The 23,200-nt window shown below is 47.1% G+C and overlaps 1 protein-coding gene across 1 annotated transcript in view; it reads left to right on the forward strand.

Annotated features, from left to right (window-relative positions):
* The window catches only part of COL27A1 (collagen type XXVII alpha 1 chain), a 160,687-nt gene that overhangs the window by 125,874 nt on the left and 11,613 nt on the right, over positions 1 to 23,200 (forward strand). Inside the window, exons 38-45 of the mRNA XM_059828735.1 lie at positions 11,844 to 11,897; positions 12,019 to 12,126; positions 13,613 to 13,666; positions 13,979 to 14,032; positions 19,033 to 19,089; positions 19,248 to 19,301; positions 20,271 to 20,324; positions 21,775 to 21,828. Of these exons, the coding sequence (XP_059684718.1) occupies positions 11,844 to 11,897; positions 12,019 to 12,126; positions 13,613 to 13,666; positions 13,979 to 14,032; positions 19,033 to 19,089; positions 19,248 to 19,301; positions 20,271 to 20,324; positions 21,775 to 21,828 (489 nt within the window). The remainder of the gene's footprint in view (positions 1 to 11,843; positions 11,898 to 12,018; positions 12,127 to 13,612; positions 13,667 to 13,978; positions 14,033 to 19,032; positions 19,090 to 19,247; positions 19,302 to 20,270; positions 20,325 to 21,774; positions 21,829 to 23,200) is intronic.

The raw sequence follows: 23,200 nt of genomic DNA on the forward strand, positions 1-23,200 counted from the left end.
ACAAATAATTTTTCTCTTCCCCTTTTTCCTTTGAGACTTTTATCCTACCTTCCCATGGAGAAAATGTACAAATATTAGTGGGATCTTCGTTAGACTTCTGCCAAGATAAAGTTTACAGATCAGAAATGCAAACCGCTAGAGATAACTGCAACCCCCTCCTTTGCAAGTGAGGATTGGAAGCTGGAATATCAAGTCAACCCATCCTCTGCAAGACAGGTCACAAAAGCCACCACAGGCACAGCCCACCACAGACTTGTACAGCGGACCGAGGTTTTTAAGGCTGCTGGAGAAAGATAAAAATCTTGTCAGGGAAAACATCCTGAAGGTACTCACCCAAGGGCAAATGCCAAGGTTGAGTGGTGCCAAACTCCTGGCCAGGGTTTGTAGGGTGGCATGGAAATTGCCTGGGGAAGCTGAGGAGGCACTCGCATTGCAGGGAGGAGGCATGTTGGGTTTGGGTGTGCTGCAGATACTCTGTGTTTACACATTACGCATGTTGCATATGGTTTTAATACATCTGATGTGATAGTGTTATGCTGTCCAATACTCAGTTTAGATGGTTTTAAAGAGAACTTCATCTTTAGCTATTGCATCTTCATTTGGTCTCTCCTGGCATGACACCCAGGAGCATCTGTGCTCCACTGCATTCCTGCCTGGATCCACTGTCTTTTCCCAGGACTAGAAGTGGTTGCTTCTGCTCCAATACTGTTGAGATACCCTGCTCATCTACAAAGGGGACAGGGGAGATGTTAATGCGTCTGTGCCATTAGTGGGAGAGACACATACACAAGGATCTGTCTAGTTACCTATGCCAATAAGCTGACCTCCATCTGGGAGTGTGTAGCTCATCTTCTCCTTCTGGAAGAGATTTGTATTAGCTCGAGGAAACTGATGCCCATCTGCAGTTGTGGACATAGAGACAAGCTTCTCCTACGCTTTGGCTTGGCCCTGTGTTGCCCTGTGCCTCAGTACTAGAGGGGACCGCAGAGTCGTGCCCTCCACCAACAGCGACAGCCTCTGGAAAAAAACCCTTTTCATCACAAGTCCCTGCAGCTACACCACTTCTTGAAGATTTTTCCTTAACACCAAGGACATGTTTAGTCTTAATCTTTATTTTGCTTATGCCTAAAGGAATGTGACACTTCACTGTCAAGTGTCCTCTTGACAGAGGTAGGAAATGAGGCGCCTGATTGCTCTGAAATGGTACGTTTTATTGCTGGTACGTTTTCAGCCCATTTTGCACATACTGGCCTGGGGCAAAGGCCTGGCGCTGGCAACGCCTCGTGTAGCCGCAGAGCAGGTAGAAGCCGGGGAACTTGGTATGGCACGTACAAGCTCGCACACCACATGGCAACGGACCAGTGCAAAGGATGGAAAGAGGTTAGCAGTTCTTCGGTCTGCACAGTCGTAGAGCTCCCTGGGAGATGGCCGATGAAGGGACATACATGCTGGGCACCTTCACAGGTGCTAAAGCTGGAGGAAGCATAAAGAGTTTGTGCTGCTCTTCTGGGTCATGCAGAAGAGAGACGTTCACCCGGCGATCGATCCCTACAGCAGGGACAAGTCTGGCTTTACTGACAAGGTTTTATTTTCCAGAAAGCCATCCCGACGCTGATACAACATTGCGGACTGAGCGCAACCAAGCGTCCCTCAGTGCTCAAGAAACATTTTTCAAAGATCGTTAGCTTTAACTTGTTCAGCCATTGCCAGTATTAACATATCTGAAAACCGGTTTCCACTGTGGTTTTAAATCTCAAACAAAAGCAGCAGGGAGGCCCCAGCCAAGTCTCCAGGGGTAGTTTGTACATGTTTCAAAGCCAGTGGATTTCAGCAAACAAACCTGGCAACTGAGATGGTCCATGAGTCTCACAGCTGTGGCTGGCAGGACTTGAGGCAGCTGGAGCTGAGATACATGAGTATCCTGTATCTTTTGGTCACTTTGTCCAAGTTCACACTGCTCCGTTCAATTCCAGTTCCTGCTCAGCAGAGGGATGGGCCAGTTGTCCCTCTGGTCATAAGAGAGAAACCAGAGCACCTGAAACACTAACACACAGCTGAATGCAGGATCCACTTCAGATTTCAAAAATCGCATCAGAGGTAGTGCACTTCTCCTGAGCTGCTGTCTTGCATATTATCTCCTCCCAGTGGTTTCCATCTTCCTCTAACAAAAACTTGTTGCTTTCACTTGATCTTGACTCTCTTGGACTTGGCCATTTGACCTCTGGTTGGCTTGTTTGAGCAGTGAGCAGCTGATAATCTCTTCCCCTGGCAGAGCAGCAGGGACTGTTTGGACATCTCTGTTCAGAGAGGCTGGCTGGAGATGCTGATCCTGGGATCAACGGTGCAGGGAGCAGGAGTTGTCCACTGGAGATCCAGACTTGCCATATGGGCAAGGCAGGATGAGGATATGTCTCTGCAGTTTGTGGGGAGACTGGAAGACACAACAGCCCGTCAAACCCTGGCAAGGCATCCATCAGCAATGCAAGCGTCACGGTGTAGTTTGCCAAAATAAAAAGCTAATTTATTTGCCGACCTGTCATTGTATGAGGGGATAGTGCCACGGAGCCTGAAACATCCGAAGAACGTTGTTGGAGAGTAATGTACGTTTACAAAGGATCCGGCTACCAGTCGATCCTGCTCTTCGCAACAGAGGATGATAAGAGTCAAAGGTTGAAGTTACCGGTATGCAACCAGCAACCTGGACACAGGCAAGTGGTCCCTGAGAGTAACCCCCCCGGCGAAAGTGCTCCTCTCTGCTGCTCCTCCTCTCCACCTACAGAAAATACAGCATTTCAACCCTTCCCTCGGAGGACAACTGATCTGCCGGTGGCTGTGCGAAAGGCCCAAGCCAGTTGGCAGGAGGGAGGTGGTGGGTTTCCAGCTGCGCTCCGTAGCTGTACACTGTGGTTTTCGTAATGTGCTGGTTGTCATACAAGGCAGACATCTGATAGCGAGGTTTTTACAGTTCCAGGAAAGCAATTGGAGAGCCTGTAGGTAATGAAATACAACATGCTCTGAAACAAGAAAATCCCTCGTTGTTCAGCAAAATCGGGAGCTGAGTTCTTTTCTTTTTCCACTTCCTTTTTAACCTGAAATCCTATCTGCAGTGTCATTCAAGCCACGTCAGGACTCGGAAAGCTTTGAGCCAGGCGCTCCAATGGTATAAATCGCCATAAACAATTACATCAGAGAAGATCTGGCTGCGTGTGCCGGCCCTGCTGCGTGATGCAGATGTGCACCAGCAGACCAAAAGAGCTCTAAGGGCTGGTAAATCCTTTTGCTCTGATACAACAAGGTCCAAAGTCCTTTTGTTTGCTCTCCAAGAGGGTAGAGTGACGGAGCTGGGCTGGGGTGGAGATCTGAGAAGGTTTTTTGAGGGAACTCACAGTGCTTTGAAAAGGATGAAGCCACTATCCAGCCCAGTACAGAGCACTGGGTGAACTCATGGCTCTTGGCTCCAGCGCTGTGGTCTCAGCCATGTCGCTCCCCAGGGCGGCAGCAACTCCACACGCGGTGTTGGATGGTGTCCTGAGGACAGCGTCCTTCCCGTCATGTTCTTGTTTCTTCATCATCTACAGGCTACAGTCCTGAAGTGGAAGGAGGACTTGCTGACCGGGATGGACCTTCTGCTCTGAGCTAGCAGAGTCGCTCCAGAAACGGCACGCTGTGGTCACAGCTGAGATGGGGCTGGCTTCTGGGCTCTGTAACGCCAGGGTAGAGCAGGAGCTCATTCTCATCCGACACACTGCTCTATTAGAAAGTTGTCCAAACATCACTTATAGCAGAATTTGTCCCAGAGTGGGTTTTTGCTCTTTGTTCTTTTCTGTTTCCTGCCACTGAAAATGTGATTCAAAGATTTTCTGCAACAAAGCGCCTCGCTCTGCTGTCGCTGAATCCAGCCATTCACTCCGAACACATGAGCTCAGTGACAGCTGGCAACGCCACATCAGTTACATGGCATTCAGCTCCCTGAAGACACTGAGGCTGCTGAAGGACAATCCTGGAGTCACTTCTGGTTTTAATCTCTGCTGTCCATGCAGGAGGCTGTCCTTTTTTTGATAATGTGCTGAGCTGTTGTTTCCTGGAAAAGCTGTCTTTCTTGCCCTAGTCTACAGGCTGTCTGTGGAGCTCTTACTTGAAAGAAGTTTCTTAAACATCCTCAACAGGAGGGCATGGGGTTACCCTCTGACTGAGCAATGGAAGGAATGGAGAATACTGGGCTCGGTGTGCAGGGGAGGGCTGTGACCGCCCCGGCCGTGTGTCAGTGGTAACAGCAAGCTCCTCGCACCCTTAATCTAGGAAATTAGTATTGTTACTCCTAATCTTGCCCTTGAATAACACGTTAACAGTAGACGCACAAAGTAGTAAAGTGACTTGCTTGGGTCATGCAGGAGGTCAGTCGGTGGCAGAGAGGGACCAGGAGCTCCCCAGCCCCTCCCCTGTGCAGTGGCCCGGTATGGGCTGTGTTGACCCACGGGCCAGACACATCTTAGTAGATGTTTCCTGAGACAGCTGTGCTTGTCAAAGGGCATGGGCCCTTTCCTGCAGAGCCGGCTCTCTCCTGGGCTTGTGCATGGTCCACATCCTGAGCCACAGCTACCCCTTCTGCATGGGAGGAGGGGACACAAGAGGACATACTTTTCCTGTCCTTTCCAGGAGCTGCTACGTGAGCAGGGCCAGTTCCTATACTGGAGTCCAATCTCTATAGCTGAAGGTGCTTGCACTTGGCCACGGTGTGTCATTGTGTAACAGCCTTGGAGTATCATAACTCATGTGGACCAATATCCAGCAAAGCCATAAGCAGGTATTTGCCTTGCATCAAAAATCAAAGGCGAATAAATTTGCTCAGGAATGTAGTCAAACGTGCTTAAACTCTTTGCTTTGAATAGGGCGAGAGCAAGGGTCAGGGTGAGTGACTCTCTGCATAGCTGCAGTCCGCAGGTCTCTCTCCTTCCCCTTCTAGAAGCAATGCTGTCATCCCCGGGCCACTCTGCCCTTAGCTGCAACCAGCTTCTAACAGAATCACAGAATCATTAAGGTTAGAAAAGACCTTTAAGATCATCAAGTCCAACCATCAACTCAACACCACCATGCCCACTTAACCGTGTCCTGCAGTGCCATGTCTACACAGTTTTTTAACACCTCCAGTGATGGTGACTCCACCATCTCCTCCTTTTGCTTTAATAATCAGTGCATCTCTGATGGCCGCAGGTTCAGCCTCCTCTGTGGAAGTCTGAACATCCCGTTTTATGGCAAGGTACATGCTGGATTTTGTGGTTTATGAGATTTTATTGTCGGGTTTTTTTTCCGCCTTGTCTGCTACTCTGGTATCTGTGACTCAGCCCACCAAATCCATTGAAACCTTTGGAGTGGACCAGGGCTGCCTGTGAGCCCTGGGAATCCTGCAGGGAATCACAGAGCTCTCCTAATCCCCAGGGAACTGCTGCTTGCAGCGACCGAGGTTGCTCTCCTGCAGCCAAGGGGCTGTTCGCCCTTGCGGTGAGTCGGCCGGCTCTGCCTCGTCTCTCTGCTGCTCGGGAAGGCAGGCTGATCCCAGCTGGTCTTCGTTTAGAGTTAATAGGAGTCAAAATGAGCCAGAATTTGAAATAAATCCCATTGACTTGGCACAGTTTCTTTCCTGACTCAGATGGAGGAGACACTTTTTGTGCAGTTACTCCAAGATTCCCCTCCTTATTGCAAGAGAGGATTTCATTCCCCTCCTCTTCCACAACCCCAGGGCATCTGTGTCCTTCAAAAGGAAGATATTAACCCTTAGTGTTTGGGGGAGGGAAAAAAAGAGCACAAGTAGTGCTCATTAGTGTAAATCGGAGTTATACTGCCCAAGTGCTCCTTCCATTCCTTTCTTCCCGGTTGTCAGCTTCCAGCGCTGGTATTTCTTTGGAGCATTTTGGTGTCATCGTCTATGAAAGCTTCACAGCTCAGTGGGGATGAGAGCTTGCAATTTTCCTGCACTTCCCACCCGCCCATCAAGCCTTTTGATGGCACTTTTTTCTCCTGCGCTTCCTTAGCGATGAGGAAATAGAGGCAAAGAGGGGGGGAAAAGGGATTTTCCCAGAAACAACAAATTAGTGGCAGTTCAAGGCTGTCAGACCAAACCAGACCAGCTCAGAGCACACAGCACTGCTCTCTACATGATTCTCTTTGCTGCCTTACACTGTGACTGCTTAGAAAAAACAGATTAAATAGACCTCATCCACAAAACCGAAAGTGGCATATTTCAGAGCAACATCTGCATGCAGATAAGAATTTGCTCTAAAGCAGAGAGTTTGGGATACAAGATTTTGGTTTGGATTCTACATTTTAAGCTGAGGAACTCAGCTGAAAGGAAAGTCACAGTGACACTAGCTGTAGTCTTTCCATCCGAGATCTTTTTATAGGATTTCCCCATCTCGCTTTTTCTTTTTATTCCGCCAGCCAGCTCTACCTGCACTCACCACTCGGGTTTCCACAAGCAGGCCAAGAGCCCATTACTTCCCAGTGATCCCAGTGAAGCCCTCTGAACTTCACAGTACAATCAGGTCTTTCTTCTCGAGAACAGTTGAGTCTTTCTTCTTTCCCCATACTCATTCAGGAGCTGCTGCCCTGTCTCCTCCCCTTCCAAACTACTGCTAGGCAGAGTGATTATGAAATGTGTTTCTTATAAATCCGAAACATTTATGTCTTCAAATGCCCGGCCCCGATAATCCCACTCATTTCCTGAGTGCTTGTGAACTGTCCTCCATGGGGGGAGGCTTCTCTCGATCAAAGTTTATTAAGTAGAGGTTCTCATATGGAGACAGTGCTGAGCGGTAGGAAATTATATGGGGCTTTTTCATTTCCCTTTAAATGAACTCGCTGGCTGGGCCTTGAACAATATGGGCATGGTCATCCTATGTTTCATGTTTCCTACCTTCATTGCTGCTTTAGCTCTTCTGCCCTTTCTACCTCCAGTGCCTCAAACTATCAATCACCGTTATTTTTCCGTCACCATTGGCACTTTCTTTTCTTTACTCAGTAGCTGCATTCTGGTTCTTCTATTTCTTCCTGCCTCATTTTCGGTAGGGAGGAGTGACCTCAGACCTTCACTCAGTGACACCCAAAAAAATTTGAAAATATGCTCCTGCTCCACAACGGTACTGAGCGATCCTGAACCTGCCTGAGATAGGCTTTGGGAAGCTATCTCATCAGTACTGGGCCCTCGTAGAGCTTCCCTCCTGTGCCGTGCTGTAAGTCTGCAAGCAAAGCAGAAACATAACTATCCTCTGAAGTGCCAAGAGCCACAGTTCCCCCCGAGTCAAACCAGGACGGTGAGTCACGTCTCAGTAACCACTTCCCTGGATCTAGTGCATGTAGCAGAGCATCACTAAATGTGGGGGGAGTTTGGGTCTGGATTTTAACACTGTTTGTTGTTTGGCTCCATTTGAGGCATATCTCTCTGCAGTTCATTCAACTTCCTTATTTTGTGTTTCTGGATGTTGTTGTTGTAACATAGATTTCAACTGTTGATGCCTTGAGAATTTGAAGCCGGGCTGCTCAACTATTTGCTCCCAATAACGATACTGTCGTGCTGTGCAAGAGACCTGACTTTGCTGCCAACGCCATCAGCAGCTGAAAGCCTCTTTTTTCCTTACGAACTAATCAGTTTTCATTGGAAAATAAACCATCCAGCTTTTCCCTTAGGGAAATATCTACAGCCGTACTAAAAAAACGTAGAAAATTGGGTCCTTACTGAAGGTGGTAATGAGATTTTACACATGCTAGACCTAAGATAATAATTTTTTGCTTTCCTTGGACATTTTGGCATACCTGAAGGCATGTGACTTTGTAAAACTGCTGCTTTCCACTGTCCCTGGTCACAAATACCATCATCTTCCAGAGGTACTGAATATGCTACTATAGTGAAGAGTGCAGTATATAAAGAGAAATCACCATTTAAAAATAATCCTGCTCACGGAAGATTTGTTTTCTCAGCAAACCAGTAACACAAAGCATACAATAAAACGTGTACAAACCCCAAGAATAAAAGCATCAAGTGTTTAGTGCCTTGGCACACTAACCCAACTGATTTGAATCCCGCAAAAAGAACTTGGAATTAATTATTGTTATCTATAGGCTTTTGTATATTTTCTCCCCCTCATTGATGTCTCTGCTAAAGAGAGTAGGACCCCTAGGAACTTCACATTGCAGTGAAAGAGGTACCGAAAGATGCTAGATTCCTGATGTACTTTGGACACCTTGGCTGAAGATACTATCTCACTGCATTTTTTTGTTATCCTTTTTTTTTTCCCCCCCCTGTTCTGGCCCTGATTTTTCCATCCCTGGACAGATGAGTCAGAAGAATGGAGAGAAAAGGAATCTGACCTCTTTTGAAGGCTACCAAAGTTGTTCCTGGGCTTGTTATTGCCTGTGTAACGTGTGGCATGTGACAGTGTGGTGATTTCTGGGAACTCTGCAAACCACGGCGTATGTGCCCTCTGAACGTCTGGGATTGCAACAAACAGCAACCACATCTGGAACATCACAAGTAGAGATATCGCGTATCTGGGAACCCCAGACAAGTGTTGAGCTGCCTCTAAATTCATCTGGGCAAAATTCCTGCGCGGTTGGAGAAAGCGCATCCAGGAAAATCAGACATATGGTAGGCTTCCCACTCACCAGCAGAGCTCTGCTGGCCAAAGTCCTAGAAAGCATGCTGGTAGAGCACAGAAATATCCTCTGCTGATAGAGCTTACTCCCTTCGAGGAGGTGGCTCAGGCTGCAAGATCCAAGCCACGTCTCTGCTGATGGTGTCGCCAGCACAGTTTGACCCATTTATTTATACCAGCAAAGCTTTTAACCGGCAGACGAGAGCTAACAACAGCGAGGGAGGCCCAAAGGAAGATCTCCATGGTTTACTGCGAGTGACAGCTGGTCTCACTATCACTGTCAAGAGTTGGAGATGCTGCCAATTTTTTTTCCTCCAGCAACGAAGAAGGAGCCGCACCCCAGCTGGAGGACCCAGGAGAGCCTTCTGGAGTAAATGAACATCCCTGCTCAATGAGGCCAATGCGTCATAAGCAGAAAAGTCAGTTCAGGGAGTTTATTGGAGCCCATATCTGTGTTCGGACTCCCCCAACAGGGAGAGACAAGCTGAAGGAGCCCAGAGAAAGTTGAGACCCTGTTTGAACATGGCACAATCTTCTGTAGATCAAGTTCATTGTTGCGAGCAGGGCTTGGACTGTCAAAGTTGGGTTTATGTTTTGGTTTTTTCCCTCTCCCAGATGACTCTAACCCTATATCTGTACTTCATGATTGCAGGTACAAACATGCATTTGAATGCTGGCAGATTTTAGGAGCAGTGTGGAAATTTTGATTCTCAGATGGGAGGATTTAAGGCCTGAACCTGTCTTCTCGAAAAGCAAAGACATTTCCCAGTGCAGGGTAGAAGCAAGTTTCAGTTATTGCTTCCATGGGAGATGTATCCAGGTGGGGGGAACCAGGCTGTACTTCAAACTCTTCTGAAGTAGCTGTGAGATCCTCGTGACCTCCCCTGTGAACGGGGTCTATCTGCCCTGCACAATGATAAAAGAGTACATCTCATCAATGCACTGGTGTCTGCATTTTTACAGACACTGCAACGCACCCTCATCCCAGGGATGGAATGGTAACATGGAAGTACTTGTTTCAAGAGCTGTTACAGCACAGCAATTCTGGAGCACATCTGAGTGTGCAAAATGACTCTGCTGGAGAAGATCAAGGGCTTCGCCATCACTGGGGCCAGGAACAGATTTCGCTTAAAACAGTCTTTCTCCTATTTGCAAGAAACAACTCTTGCCCATGCTTCCAAAAGATCTTAGTGCACAGTCCACGAAGACCATTGATGGAGAAACAGTATGCAACTAATTAGAAATCCCAGTTTTGTCTTTATTCGTTCATGTCTTGTTTTGACAGTAAACTTTTGTGACCAATTCCACTCTTCACTCTCCAAATTTTCAAGCCACTGAGCACCATGGTATTCCTGCAGAACAGGGTCTGCGAGCGTTGTTGTTGCTTCACTACACACATCACGACCGATACGTGAGGAAGTTGAGGGACCTGGTAGCACGTCCAGTGGTGAGCTAGCTGCAGAGCTGGATGGGGATGGCCATTTCCCAGGCTGATGCTTTCATTGGTGAGGATTTCTCTGTACTCCTGTCAAAGGTGTCAATTACATGGGTGACGCTGGAGGCTTGGCACCCACAATTCATCATGTATTGCGTCTGCTCAGCATCTGTGGGAAAATAATTCCAAAAGTGATCTCTTGGAAAGTGGCAGCAAAAAATAGCAAACAAAAACCCTGAGCAGTATAGAAGAGACAACAGAACAGGACTCGTGTACTCCTCGGCAGGGACCTGTCCTTTGTGAAGCTCTAATAAGTGTTGGCAAGGTGGGCTCTTGAAATGTGTGATTTAGGTAAAATGGAGCTATTCCCTTTGGGGAAGTGAAGAACTGGCACGATTTTTTAGGGCTATAATAAGTCTGAATTGCTCCTTTGTGTTAAGAGCAGGCACTTATGAGGCCCACGGTTCAGATCAGAGTGAAAACCGTCCGATATGGCTAGCTTTCTAAGTTGCTTTTGTTCAGCTGAGACTGATACTTATCTGCAGCATCAACGGTGGTGAAAATTATACCTTCTTAACTGGGAGGCAGGAGAGCAGAGGGAGAGATGCCGTGCTGGTGTGTAGATGCTGTTGAAAAGTTTGTCGCAATTGCCAAGAAGCATGAGTTATTTTCTTCAGTGATACTTTTGCTTCTCTCTGTCAAATCCAAAATATGTTGTCTGCCTTGCAGCCAACGGGGTCAAACACTGAAAAAATGAACTCCCCGGGTTCCCTAAGGAGAGCGTGCTATACTTAGTTGCTCGTCACAGCTAATTTCTGCTGTGTGTGTGCAAGGAGGGGCAGCAGGTTCTGCTGCCTGTGAGTCACCCATGCTCCGTGCACAAACCAGGCCAGCGCTTCTGTCTGTCGTTGCTGTGGCTCCCACCTGAAGTTTTGCATCCCACTCCATTTCTAGAGGGTTGATCAGTATATTGTGATTTCTATGTGCCGTGTGTTGCAGTAATAATACAGATAGAGGGAAGGGTTTTGCACTGTGAGCAGAAAGCTGTGCGTGGCAGGTAGACAGAAAATGAAAGCACTGCCTGTTTTTACGTGGTAAAAATAAGAAGAATTGCTGTTGAGGCAATGGTTCCTAAAACCATATATAAAGTATTGCCGTAGTTGATGGTGAAGGATATAACTCTGTTTGTAAAGCGGTGGTGCACAGATGGCAGCTCTGTCTGCAGACCAGAGAAAACATTTTGCAGGGGCCGGAGGAAACGTGTTTTCCACATTTCAGCCCTTTCTGTAGTGGTAGCTGGGTAGGTACCATTTTTCAGTTCAGTGGGTGCTGCCTTCAAGGAGCGCTGCTGAGATCCTTCTTTTGCATCCTTGAGGACAGATGGCCACATCAGATGGCAGTTTTCCATCACCTGCCTGTCTTTGACATGTGATCTGAAGATGAAAAATATCACCTTTCAGCCGTGTTGCCCTATAGTCACCTGGGCACAGAGATCTTTCCACCTTTACACAATGAGGTTTCCTTCTCCTCCATGTGTCCAAGCAGCTCAAGAGCAAACTCAGCCATGCTCCGAGGGTAGTACCTGTGAATCGTGGCCTTACCTGCATCACTTCCTAGCCTCCTTGTTGGCTCCCGTGGGAATAGGTTAGGATGGGTGAGGACACTGTCAGGGTTGAGTGCACCAGGGAAGTGGCCCGGGAGTCGCTGGTTGGGATGGGTCTTCTTTGCTTTCCCATTCTAACAGCTTTTTTTTGCTCTCCTAGGGACCAGAAGGGAAACCAGGAAAACAGGGGGAAAAGGGCAAGCCTGGCCAGAAGGTAGGAACATCTCCCATTGATAACATCTCCTTCTCTGGATCTTCCTTTCTTTGCTCATCTTTGATATTTATCTGTAGAAGCAGTTTTGTCCTACATTAATGTCAGTGCTTTTGTTCTGCAGGGCAGCAAGGGCTACCAGGGGCAGCTTGGCGAGACAGGCTCTCCAGGGAAGGAGGGGCCAAAGGGGAACCAAGGCCCTAAAGGATCCCGAGGTACCCTGGGACCTATGGTGAGAAGAGCTCTGCAAATGGTTGAACACAGCACGCAGAAACGTGACTAGCAGTGGTGGGCACAGGCCTGAATGAAGCAGAGAGCCCAACAGAGGCTTCGGAGCACAGAACGTGAAATGATGTTAGATGGGTTTAATTGACCAAAACAGCTTAACACTTGCTCTGAGCAGCGCAGGAGGGACTCCATAGTGGTGGTTGTGTTGGTGCCCTGTGAACCCAGCTCACGTTGCATCATGGTAGTTCCTCACAGCTCCCCAGATGGGCTGAAATATTGGGGATTTTTCTTGAAAAGGGAGTGAGCTGATAAGCTATTTTTTGCTAAGATCTTTCCCGTTGAGACTGTGCACTCATGGCAAGAGCTGCTTCCAAGTCAAACTGTGTTGTTATAAGGAACTCTGCCTTGGACTTCTGCCCTGTTTCTACACCCACTCTTGATCTACTTATCTAAAACACTTACAGCAAGAAGAAATATAACATGGGAATGGGTTTGAGTTGGGGACTGAAGGTGAGGCTTTCAGAGAGAACAACAGTAGTATGGCGGAGAGGGAAGAAAGTTAATTTGCTTTAGGCACATGAGACAAATGCATTGGGACAGCAGCAGTAAGTAATAAGTACCTCCTCATGCATTGCAGGTTGGTAAGGAAACTTCTTGCGGTATATTTGTTAGAACTTAGTGAAAAGCAGGAGTTATTTATGCATCGGAAATCACGGTGATGTTTCAGAACAGTAGCAAATGAGCGATGGAGTAACGGTTCCACTGATAGTGTTTTCCTGCACTAAAAATTATGGCCTCCCCATATATCGTCCCTTCATATTCTTTGGCAAAGCCTCCATGGATTATTTCACAAGGAAGCAAAGCGATATCTGAGTAGCAGTCTATTGGACTGAGTATGTCTGTCTTGTGGAAAAGGCTTTCTTCCACACTAAATGGGATTATATGGAAAGTTTGCAATTCACTTTAATCTAATGATCTGATTTAAACCCTTTTGTTCGTCTGCTAAAGGTGCAATAAACAGCTGTTGCAGTGCCCTCATTGCAACTCAGAAAATTCCTTTCTTGGCCTCAGAACCCATGCCAATAGATTTCCTCTCAGCAGTTTAGGATTAGGTCATGCATGAGAATGGTCTCGCTGGTGGACTTCTAGCACAAAGCTAATTTGGATAGAAAGATGTCCAGAAGGGCAGATGAAGAGCACACATTACACAGCCATTTCTGGTAGCAAATCTGAATGAGGTGGGGAACCTATTGCTACAGGCTGGCAAAGACATAGAATGGACTCCTAACGTCATTCTCCATGTATAAAAGGTTAAAGCCAAACACGAGCATTTGAGACAGCTGCAGCGAAGCTCACCAGTGGCCCGGAGAACGGGTGGCTGCACTCCCATGTGGTGCTGAGCTTTGTTTTGCAGAGCCCAGTGCATCCTCTTCTTGTGGGGTAATACCCATGGGTTACTCTCATGGTGCTTTCTGTGCTTGCCTCTCCAGGGTGCTCCAGGAAGGATGGGTGCTCAAGGGGAACCTGGCTTAAAGGGTTACCAGGTAAGGATTTTATTTTCATCCTCCAGCTTCTATCTGTTCTCGAATGCAACAAAACTGCCACTCCAGGATGCAGAATCGATCTTCAGCTATGATGTGTTTCTGATCTTGAGTTTGGTTTAGTTCTTTCTGTAGTCTCCATTTGCACCATCACAACTTCTCCAGATGCATTTGGTTCATCTCTGCCATGACCCATGTGTCTCTCCAAAGCTGCGATGCACAGCACAGGGCTTGTAAGATCTGACAGTAAACCAGGGAAGACCTTCAGTCAAACAGCTCTTTCTTGTCCCCTCACATGCTGTCTGCTCTCCACAGGGACATGCAGGACCACCAGGGCCAATTGGACCACCAGGGCCAAAGGGGGAAAAGGTGAGTTCGCAGAGTTTAGCCATCTCCTCTTCCATTGGCGCGGAAGCTGAGCTGACATAGAGATGATTGCCCCACTGCCATAACGCCCGTGCATCTGTGCTCTCCTCCTCTACCTGCAGCAGAGGCAGAGGTGCCTCCTCTACAGCACGGCAACCTACATAACTCCTGCTGCAGCTTTACTTCTGCAAATCAGCGCCGGGACACCCGTGCCGCTAGCACACGCTTTCCAGACACCACGTGCCCGTGTGCCAGTGGCTGAGCCAGCCAGCATGTGTTCTGGGGACAAGTTTTTCCTGCCTCTGCAGAAATTCTGCTCAATCCCCAAGCCGAAAGAAATCAGACCAGTAGCTTTCTGTGATCAAGTCAGAATAACACCCTGCACAAACTGGCTGATCTTCAGCAAGCTGCCTATCCGTGCTTAAATCAGTTGATAGCGTCTTGTAAGTGAGGCAGAACTGGTCTCTCCATTGCCCTTGCTCCATTTTCCTCATCGCCTGCCACCCCTTTACCTCACTCGTCTCCCCGCCACCCCTCACCGAGCCCCTTGCCGCAGCTGGCCTGAGTCAGAGCCCTCTTTCCACCACGGCTTTCCCCTTGTGTTTTTCCCCTTTTGCTGAGTCAGCACGGCTGTAACCAGTTCAGGCTGGAGAAGTGACTCACACTTTAATGGTTTCCTGTCGGCGGAGCTGGCTGCTCCGTGCTCCGAGGACGGCCCAGCTGGCGTTGGCCGTACTCGCGGTGCCGCTGGAGCACCTCACGTGCCTCCAGTAGCAGCAGTGATGCTCCCTCGCTCCATGTGGGAAGGGAAGTGATGGTAATAGGGGCTGGTCAGTCGTGGGGTCCCTAAGAAAAGGAAAGATGCGTGAACTGTTTTCACTCATTTTCTACCTCCCCATCACCGAGAGAGCTTCAGCATTCCCTCTGCACACAGATGTGATTGCAGCTGTACGTGTGCAAGCAGGAGCTTCGTTGCTTATAAAAGGAGTTTGTGCGACAGAGATCCCAAGGGCATGTCTTTGCTGGGGCTTTGAATGTGACCTTTCAGCTCAGGCTCCCGGGTGTCAGGACACCCTGTTCACGCTGCTCTCTGTGCTCTGCCCAGAGACTCCTGCTGCAGCAGTGAATCTCTGTGCTGGTGGCCGGGAGTCAGTGGGGCAGGGTGAACTGTTGTGTTCCACTGAGATATTCACATGCCTCAGAAATTTTGCTTCGGGGATGAACAATGGTCATGCTGCTTTTTCTCTCATTTCCTGCTGCTGAAACACATCTATGGCACAAGAACAGTTGGTGATGTTCCTGCTGCTCCGCATCTCCATCGCTGCCTTGCTGAATTTCCTCTCCACTCCCAGCCCTTCTAACGCTGCCTCATCCGCTTCCTGAGCTGCACCTCTTGCTCTTCCAGACTTCAGCAGCATTCCTCCTCAGGTGTATTCTGCTGAGTAGCCGTGCGGGACGTGGCAAGTGTTAGCCAAGCACAACCAGCCCAGGATAGTAATGCAAGAGCTCACAACCAAGCACGTTATCAGTTGAGAGCCTGGCCAGAGATTTCTCAAAGTCCCACTGTTGAAACTTGAGCATCCTGGCAAAAAGTTGTGAGTCTTGACTACCAAAATCAAAATCAGCCATTGGCTTTGCAGCAGGAGTAAGAGATGTGCATATATGTATCTCTCTTGTTTAAATTATGACTGCTGCTTTATTTTAAAACATTGAAAGTTGCCATCTTCTTGAAAGTTGCCATCATTTCAGTGGTAAATGGTCCCCCAATTATTTATCGGAAGTGTTCAGTGAAGCACTCTCCCCTTCACCGACAAAATATTCTTCTGCAAATGGACACTAGAAGAGCACTTGCTCAGAAGTAACATGGATCTTGTGTTATCAGAGCACAGCAATGCTATGTAATACCTTAACCAAGGATGATAAAATGAATTCTACATGCAAGTATCCAAGCTGAAGCCTGGCAAAGACACCAAAGCATCTAATGCATCCTGCTGAGAAGAGTCAGATCTGTTGATGACCATTGACAGCCTGATCTCACTCACATCTTCCCAAAGGTCAGCGGGTCTGCTGGCACCTTGCTGAGGAGCAGCTCCAGCTGAGCAAAGGGAGCCCAGCATTGCGTGCTGAGCCTCCAGCACCATTTCCTGAAGCATCCAGGTGCTCCACAAAAGTCTTGCATCTAAGCTTTCTTATCTATCCTTCCTTCTTATCTCCTAAGAGTTGCCTGGATCGCAGCCTAAGGATAGACAGATTCCTGCCCTCCAGACATCTGTAACCTCACACACGTGTGCGAACATGAAAATGGAAACCTGAATCTGAGAAATTAAGAGGAAATGAAAATGCAACCATGACTGCTCTGTGAGCTTTAAACAACGTGGTAAACATAGCTGTGCTGCAGAAGGAGGACATATAATGGTGGGGAAGGTCTTCCCTTTTCCAGAGAAGAAGGCGGCTTGGTGAGAGGCATTATTGTGGAATCCAGCTCCCTTGTGCCATACCAGCCAGCTACTCCGCTGCGTTTAATACATTTACAGCTCCTCAAAGAGGCCTTGCTCAGAGCAGACGCCTGCACTTGGCAGCTGCTTAAAGCAGTCCAGATGGGATCCTTTTAAAAATTACAAACTGGTGTATCTCATTTTGGGACAGGAGCCAACAACAACAAGACTTCCCTTCTTCTCCATGCATTTTCCATTTGTATCCCAACATGTTTACTTTGCTGCCCTTTACTCTAACTTTTTTTCACTGCAACTTTCCGAAGAATTAGCACAGACCTTTCATCTCCCTCTTGAGCAGCTGAGGCATCAGGAAGTCCTGGAGGAGCTCAGTCTCGCAGTCCTAGAGCTGAGGAGGCTGCAGGATTTTCTCAGTCAGAAGACAAAGGACAAGGTGGGAATTAGACTCAAGGGGACACAAAGCCACAACTCAGCTTTGGGGAGAAAGTCTGTGAGTCTTGATGCTCTTCAAGGGTCCCCAGAATTATGAGCTTTCTTTGAGTTCATCACGCTTGTCACAGCTCCCAAATGGCAAGGTGTTCACATCCTGTTTGGGAAGAAGCGATCGGTGCCAAGACTTCTGCATAGTAACGCATGTACTGGGATTTTTTTTTTCCCCTGAGACTTGAGAAATGGTGGCTTTGTTTCCCTTCTAGCCTGCATTCCTTTGATAGTGGCTAGAGGCAAACTAGTTGCCAGGTATTCTGCTGCTGACTTCAACCAGCAAGTTCAGTAGCGCTGGAAACTGTTGGCAGAGCCTGTTAGGCATTACTTTCTTTTCTCGCTACTCTTCCACCCATTTTTCCATCCATATTGCTCAGTACTATATTCTCAAGCCATCCTAGCACAGTTTCTCCCTATATATTTCTTCGACCACAATACCTCCCCAAAACCCCAGACAACTATGCTGGAGTTTCCCACCCAGCACATGATCTCTTAAGAACAGTATAACCTTAACCTGTGAGTATATATGAAATCCTGGCAACATTTATCCAACACATGTCACAGCAGCAGAGAAAGAAAATGCCACTGTCATCAAAACATGTAATGGAGAGAGATGCACTGAGCTCTTTGCTACCTGCTGAGGTTAACTGCAAGAGATTTTGCCAAATCTTGAGCCTCGTTCTACCAAGCTGTAAATATCAATACTGGTGCTCAGCCTGTGACAAGCCAGTGTGGGTCAGCGTGTCTCTCTCAGCAGTGGCACAGCCCTGATTCCAAGCGGTGACCCAGCTCCTACAGAAAAGAAGCTATGGGCTCCACTGAGTTTTTTCACTGAGGGTTATTCACTGCTCCAGGTGTGTCATTACCAAACATCACATGCAAGCAAAGCACTCCAAATGCCTTCTCCCAGAGGCAGGATCACTGAGAAATTTCCCAAGCACCCTTACTATCAGCAGCTGCAAGTCAAACAGAAGATGAGAGTAGCCCAGAGAGAAAGTCAAAGACAGTCGCAAATACACCAGAAAGGACTGATGCAACCACTGAGAATTACAGAAGTCTGTGGAAAACTTGGCTCTGCATAGCTATGGAGATTTGGATGTTCAAGGCTCTAGGAGCACCCCAAGCACTACAAACACAGCAGCTCCACTGTGCCAGAACCCCCGAGACCTCTCTCCAGTAGCTGCAACATCAAAGGAGCTCTGAGACATGTTCATCCAAAGGAGCCAGAGTGCCAGAGACTCAGTGATATGAAGTAGCCAAAAACTGGAGGAGCTGGAATGTAGCTATCTTCTATGGGGAGCAAACAAACAGCCGTCTCTGAGCTAGACTCCAGAGAAAATAGGACACCATGACCCCAAGTGACTTATACAACAGAATTAAAAAAGATACTGTCTGTGTTAAGTCTTGAGGGATCTCTCTGTGGATGTTTTAGAGAGACCTCGGTTATAAATAGTTCAAGTGATGTTATCTACCAGCCGAACCACAGGCTCTGAGCTCTTGCTATGGAGCATCCCATCAATGAGTGGAGCTGCTCACACAGCGAGTGTGTAAGGGGCTGACCCTCTCACCTGATCAGTTGTAAGACAAGTCCACAATGGTGGCACACAACCAGGGAGCCCATCCAGACCACCCTTGTTCCCATGACAGCCCAGGCAGCACTCAATGAGGGTGGGGAAATCCTTGATTAAAGAATTTGGTTTGACTGTTGGCAATAAAATTCAGAGGCAGAGAACTATTTCCCATATTGTCCTAATAAAGTGCTTCTTGCTTAGTTTTAGGAATTGTTGAAAATAACCCTTTGCACCTGGTTCCTTAGGGAGGACGGTTAGACCAGGCAGAAACAACCACCAAAGAAAACAGGAAAGCAATGTGAAGAGTCAGTGTACTCCAGGTTGTGAAACAAACAAACAAAAATATTGTTTAGACTTTCTTTGGATTAAAAGTTAGTAAATTCAACAGAGGCTTTGACTTAGAAGCCCATGATATGGGAGGACTGGATTGGGTCTGTACAGAAGCATCTGCCATATAATCTGCTGTCTGTATTAATACTAGCCTTTTTATTCACAGGGAGAACAAGGGGATGACGGGAAGGTAGAAGGCCCACAGGGACCACCTGGAGACAGAGTAAGATGTTAAATCCCTTCTCTAATCAATCCTGGCCTGATTTTTGCAGGTGGATTAGTTGGGTTGCTTCCTTACTTGTAGAACATGCACAAGCCACTGAGATATTGCAGATTACAGATTGTTTACATCTGCCTTAAGTCTTTATTGTGTTGTTGTAGGGCCCCGTTGGTGACAGAGGTGATCGAGGAGAGCCTGGAGACCCTGGTTACCCTGTGAGTCTTATTCCAAATATATGATTCAGAAATGTTTGTCTTGGGGAAGTGCTTCCAACCTGTATCAGCCCACAGAAGGTCTACCCTTTGCCCAGTGGTCACTATTCATAACCTACTGTTGTCCCTTGTCAACCGCTGCACATGGCTGTGTTTCAAACAAGGAGTAATTCACATATCTCTACCTAAAGTGGCAAAAATTTTGCTGAAGGCAAATGTAGGTCCTGCAGGTCAGCATCTTACAGTGCCGTGCACCTGCCTGAGCACACTAGACTGAAAGAACGAACAGGACCATCTCATCAGAGGTATTTGTGATTATCAAGGAACTATCCTGGGGAAGACGTGTACAAGAGAGGTCATGTCAATGTTAGACAAAATTCAAGACTGTTGTGCCTGTGGCTGTAGACTTTCATGATCTCTGTTAACTTGGAGGTTTGGAAGCTTCCAAGATCTTACAGAGATTTCTCTCAAAAGCAAGACCAGGGTTATGAATGATTCCCATGTACTCCTGATGCCCTCTCTGGGGGACATCTCCAGCTAATTGGTGTTGAACTGCAAAGGCTCTATGGACTAAGTCTTATCTCCATCCAAAAGCAGCTGGTCAGAGCGACCCATTACAGTAATGTACAGAAGAGTTTCAATTCACCAGGGTAGCAGTGCTGCTGCCTTATTTTGTAGGACAGCAGTCTCCAACTGTTCACTTACATTAATGCTGTGTGTATTTAGGGGCGCATCAGAAAGCCTTCTTTCCTGTTTAGCTGGTGATTAGCAGTTCCTCTTAGCTATTTCTTTCCAGTGCATATCCATGGGGGCATGTACATGACCCACAAGCTTCAACATTTCTGTATTAGCAGAATGCAGATATGTATATCTTTTCCTGCCCCGTACAGGATGTTACATCCATTTTTGTTTCCCATTGCCACAAAAGTACCCAAGAACAAACACATGTTCCCTCTCTGTTTTTTATTTAAGGGTCAAGAAGGGCTTGATGGAGAAAGAGGAAAACCTGGACAGCAAGGCCTACCTGTAAGAGATGCTGCTTTATTGTAAGCTACCCAATGTCACATGCATGTGAAAAACAGATGCAAAAAGGAAGGAAAGTAGAAAGGGCTGCTCTAAGGAATGTGTGGTGAGCTCTGGAATGCAACATGGACATTTCCATAAGCCAGGCCTATAGAATGGGCATTTTGAGTCTTGTGTTGAGACCAATAAATGGGTGACAGAACAGGGTGCACCCCCAGAAGCCTGCCTCCAAAACTGTCTTTTCTGAACGATCCAAGAGGGACTAGGAAGCTTAGGAGATGGACAGTGCGAGATGACAATGACGGTGGAAGGGTCCGCTTAGAAATTATACATTTGGCATGCCGCTGGTGAGATCTGGTCCAGTGTGAGGTGAGACCTTATTATTCTGCCTGAGTGGTGTTTCCTCTCAAACCAGTGCATTTATGAAAGACTAAATTAAATCCAAATTTAAGGGAAGAACTTTTTATTCCCTTGCTATATACGGCAGCGTCTAATTTGTATATGTGACTATTGCAACTGTGAGTGCAGTGGCATATTAAAAGTAGTTTGTATTGGGAAATAAAGTCGAGTCAATTCCCATTCTTTGTAGGGCTGCTGGGAAGAACGACAGATTCTATTTTGGGGTAAAATCTTCGTGCTTTGTCAGATGGCCTAGAAATGGGTAGAGCTGCTGCATTCCCCAGTGGATGTAGTTTATTCTGAGGGATGGTAACCCCTCAGATGTCAGTATTTCAGACGGAAGCAGGAGCTTTGGATTGTCTTTAGTAAAGAACCGTTAGAAACACGTGGATCAGAAACAAGCTGAAGAAGCACAGCTCTGCAGGTGTGTCCTTACTTACCATTTCTTTGATATTAGTCCAGAAATTGCCCCTGACACAAATAGACACCAAAAAACCCTGGATGGCCAGAAGAAAAGATGGAGATGTGTGTGATGGTGAAAAGACCAGTAAGAGAGTAGTGAAATATCCTCTCTGCTTTACTCCTCCATAAGTAGCTCTCTAATATCTGGCATCCAGGCGAAACCAAGGAAAGGGCTGCAGCATGCAAAAGGGAGATAGTACCAACACTAAAGTTGTAGTCACTGGATAAACTACTCATTCTGCACATAGCTTCTGCAGTACCTTTCTCAAAACCGGCTCCTTTCTGCCCACTTCTCAGCACTGTTTTCCAGGCGCCATCTGGAATTTAGTGAATGATTTCCACGAATACAAACACCACCCAAGTGAGGGGGTGGCATTGCTTCTTCTCCAATTGACACCCTGTTAAATGCTCTCTGGAGACAGTTCCTTGCTCCTTTTTCCCCAGGAGGCCTGTCTGAGCACAGATTGTTCCCCTGAATTGTTTCCATACGGTCAGCGTTGTTAGGGCACAAAAAAATGCTGTCCGTTGCACTTCATGCAAGATACTGCCAGAAGAGAATTTCAAGCAGATTTTTCTTGCTTATGTTTTGTAGGGGGATCCTGGACCACCAGGCCAGCCAGGAGCAAAGGGATCCAAAGGTGATGTGGTAGGTTTCAGCAGGGTGGATTTATAGTGTCCCAAGTTTAAAGAAAATGTCTAATTGAAATGACTCTCATGTTTTTCCCCAGCATGTGTGATTTAGCCTATGGTCTATGCCTTGAAAGACTGTGGAGAACTTAGTGGGAGGGCTGTAAACATGTATTTGAGTGTCAAAGCCCAATAGTTTGTTGGCTTTGTGGAGCTGGAGAAGATCAAGACAATTACAGCTCCAGCATGACGGGTGAATCTTGGGCAGGTCTTTAGTCACTGCCATGGGTTGTGTCTCTTTCCCATACCCCTGTTTGTGGTGCCTCCAGCTACAGCTGGCTTGTCTGTCCCTAAGGAGGTCTGAGCCAGGCAAGTGTCCCTCTCTTTCACTTGAACTGTAAACTTTTCTGGCTTGAAACCTTCCAAATTTGGAGTCCATTTATCCATGCAGTTCTTATGTTTCTTGGAAGACTCCCTCTACCTTCTTGTCCTTATTGAGCAAGGAAACACACCACACATGGGTCCTTCAAGGTTCATTGGGGTACCTCATACCTACTCCTACCTCCACATCTGGCTGTAATGACAGCTTGCTAACTATTCTCACAGATCAGGGACTTTATTTGCTAAAACATAAGTATGTGATCTCAATACTCAGCAAATTCCTGCTCCCTTTTGGCAGATACCGGGATTTTTAATCTGACCCTGCTGGGGTAATGCCAGAAGATAGTTTAACCTACAGTAGGTGTTCTTGGCAAAAAGCGTACCAGGCGATAAGATAAATAAACTCTACCATCGATGGACAATCTGGAACTGCCTTTGGGTCTAATGAATAGCAGAGAAAGCACCCCCAGGAGTATTTCTTTCATGTAGCTGGCCTGCCTGGTCCTCTGCAGATGGAGAAACAATGCACAGAAAATGCAGTGCTTCAATTTAAAAGTGCTTTTGTACATGACCTCACTAAGACACCCCTAGTGAAGGTGATGAGGTTGAGTTTTCCATTCATTCTGCAGAAACCAATCCTTTTTACAGCTAATAAACCTCAGGAGTATTTCTTTTACGTCTTTATTCACAAAGCAGCATTGCAAATTTTAGACACAAGATAACCTTTTCATTTACATTAACTTTCCAAAATAGAGGGAGCTACCTCGCAGAGAATAGCTCTTACTGAATGCTCTGCAGAAGACTTGTCAGGTCCTTGGTTCAGCACTGTGCTATCAGTGAACTGACAGAGGACGTGGGTTTTAAGCATCTTGTTCTAATGTTTGCCAGTGCACTGAGTCCTCCCTCGAATTCATCCTGCTTTATTTGTCCTCATCTGCTCTGTATTAGGAAAAATGTAGGTCCTTGCCTTCTAGCTATTCATTCCTGCCCTAGAACACTCAAGACATACG

Source organism: Gavia stellata, chromosome 24 (assembly GCF_030936135.1).
Source record: "Gavia stellata isolate bGavSte3 chromosome 24, bGavSte3.hap2, whole genome shotgun sequence".
Taxonomy (NCBI): Eukaryota; Metazoa; Chordata; class Aves; order Gaviiformes; family Gaviidae; genus Gavia; species Gavia stellata.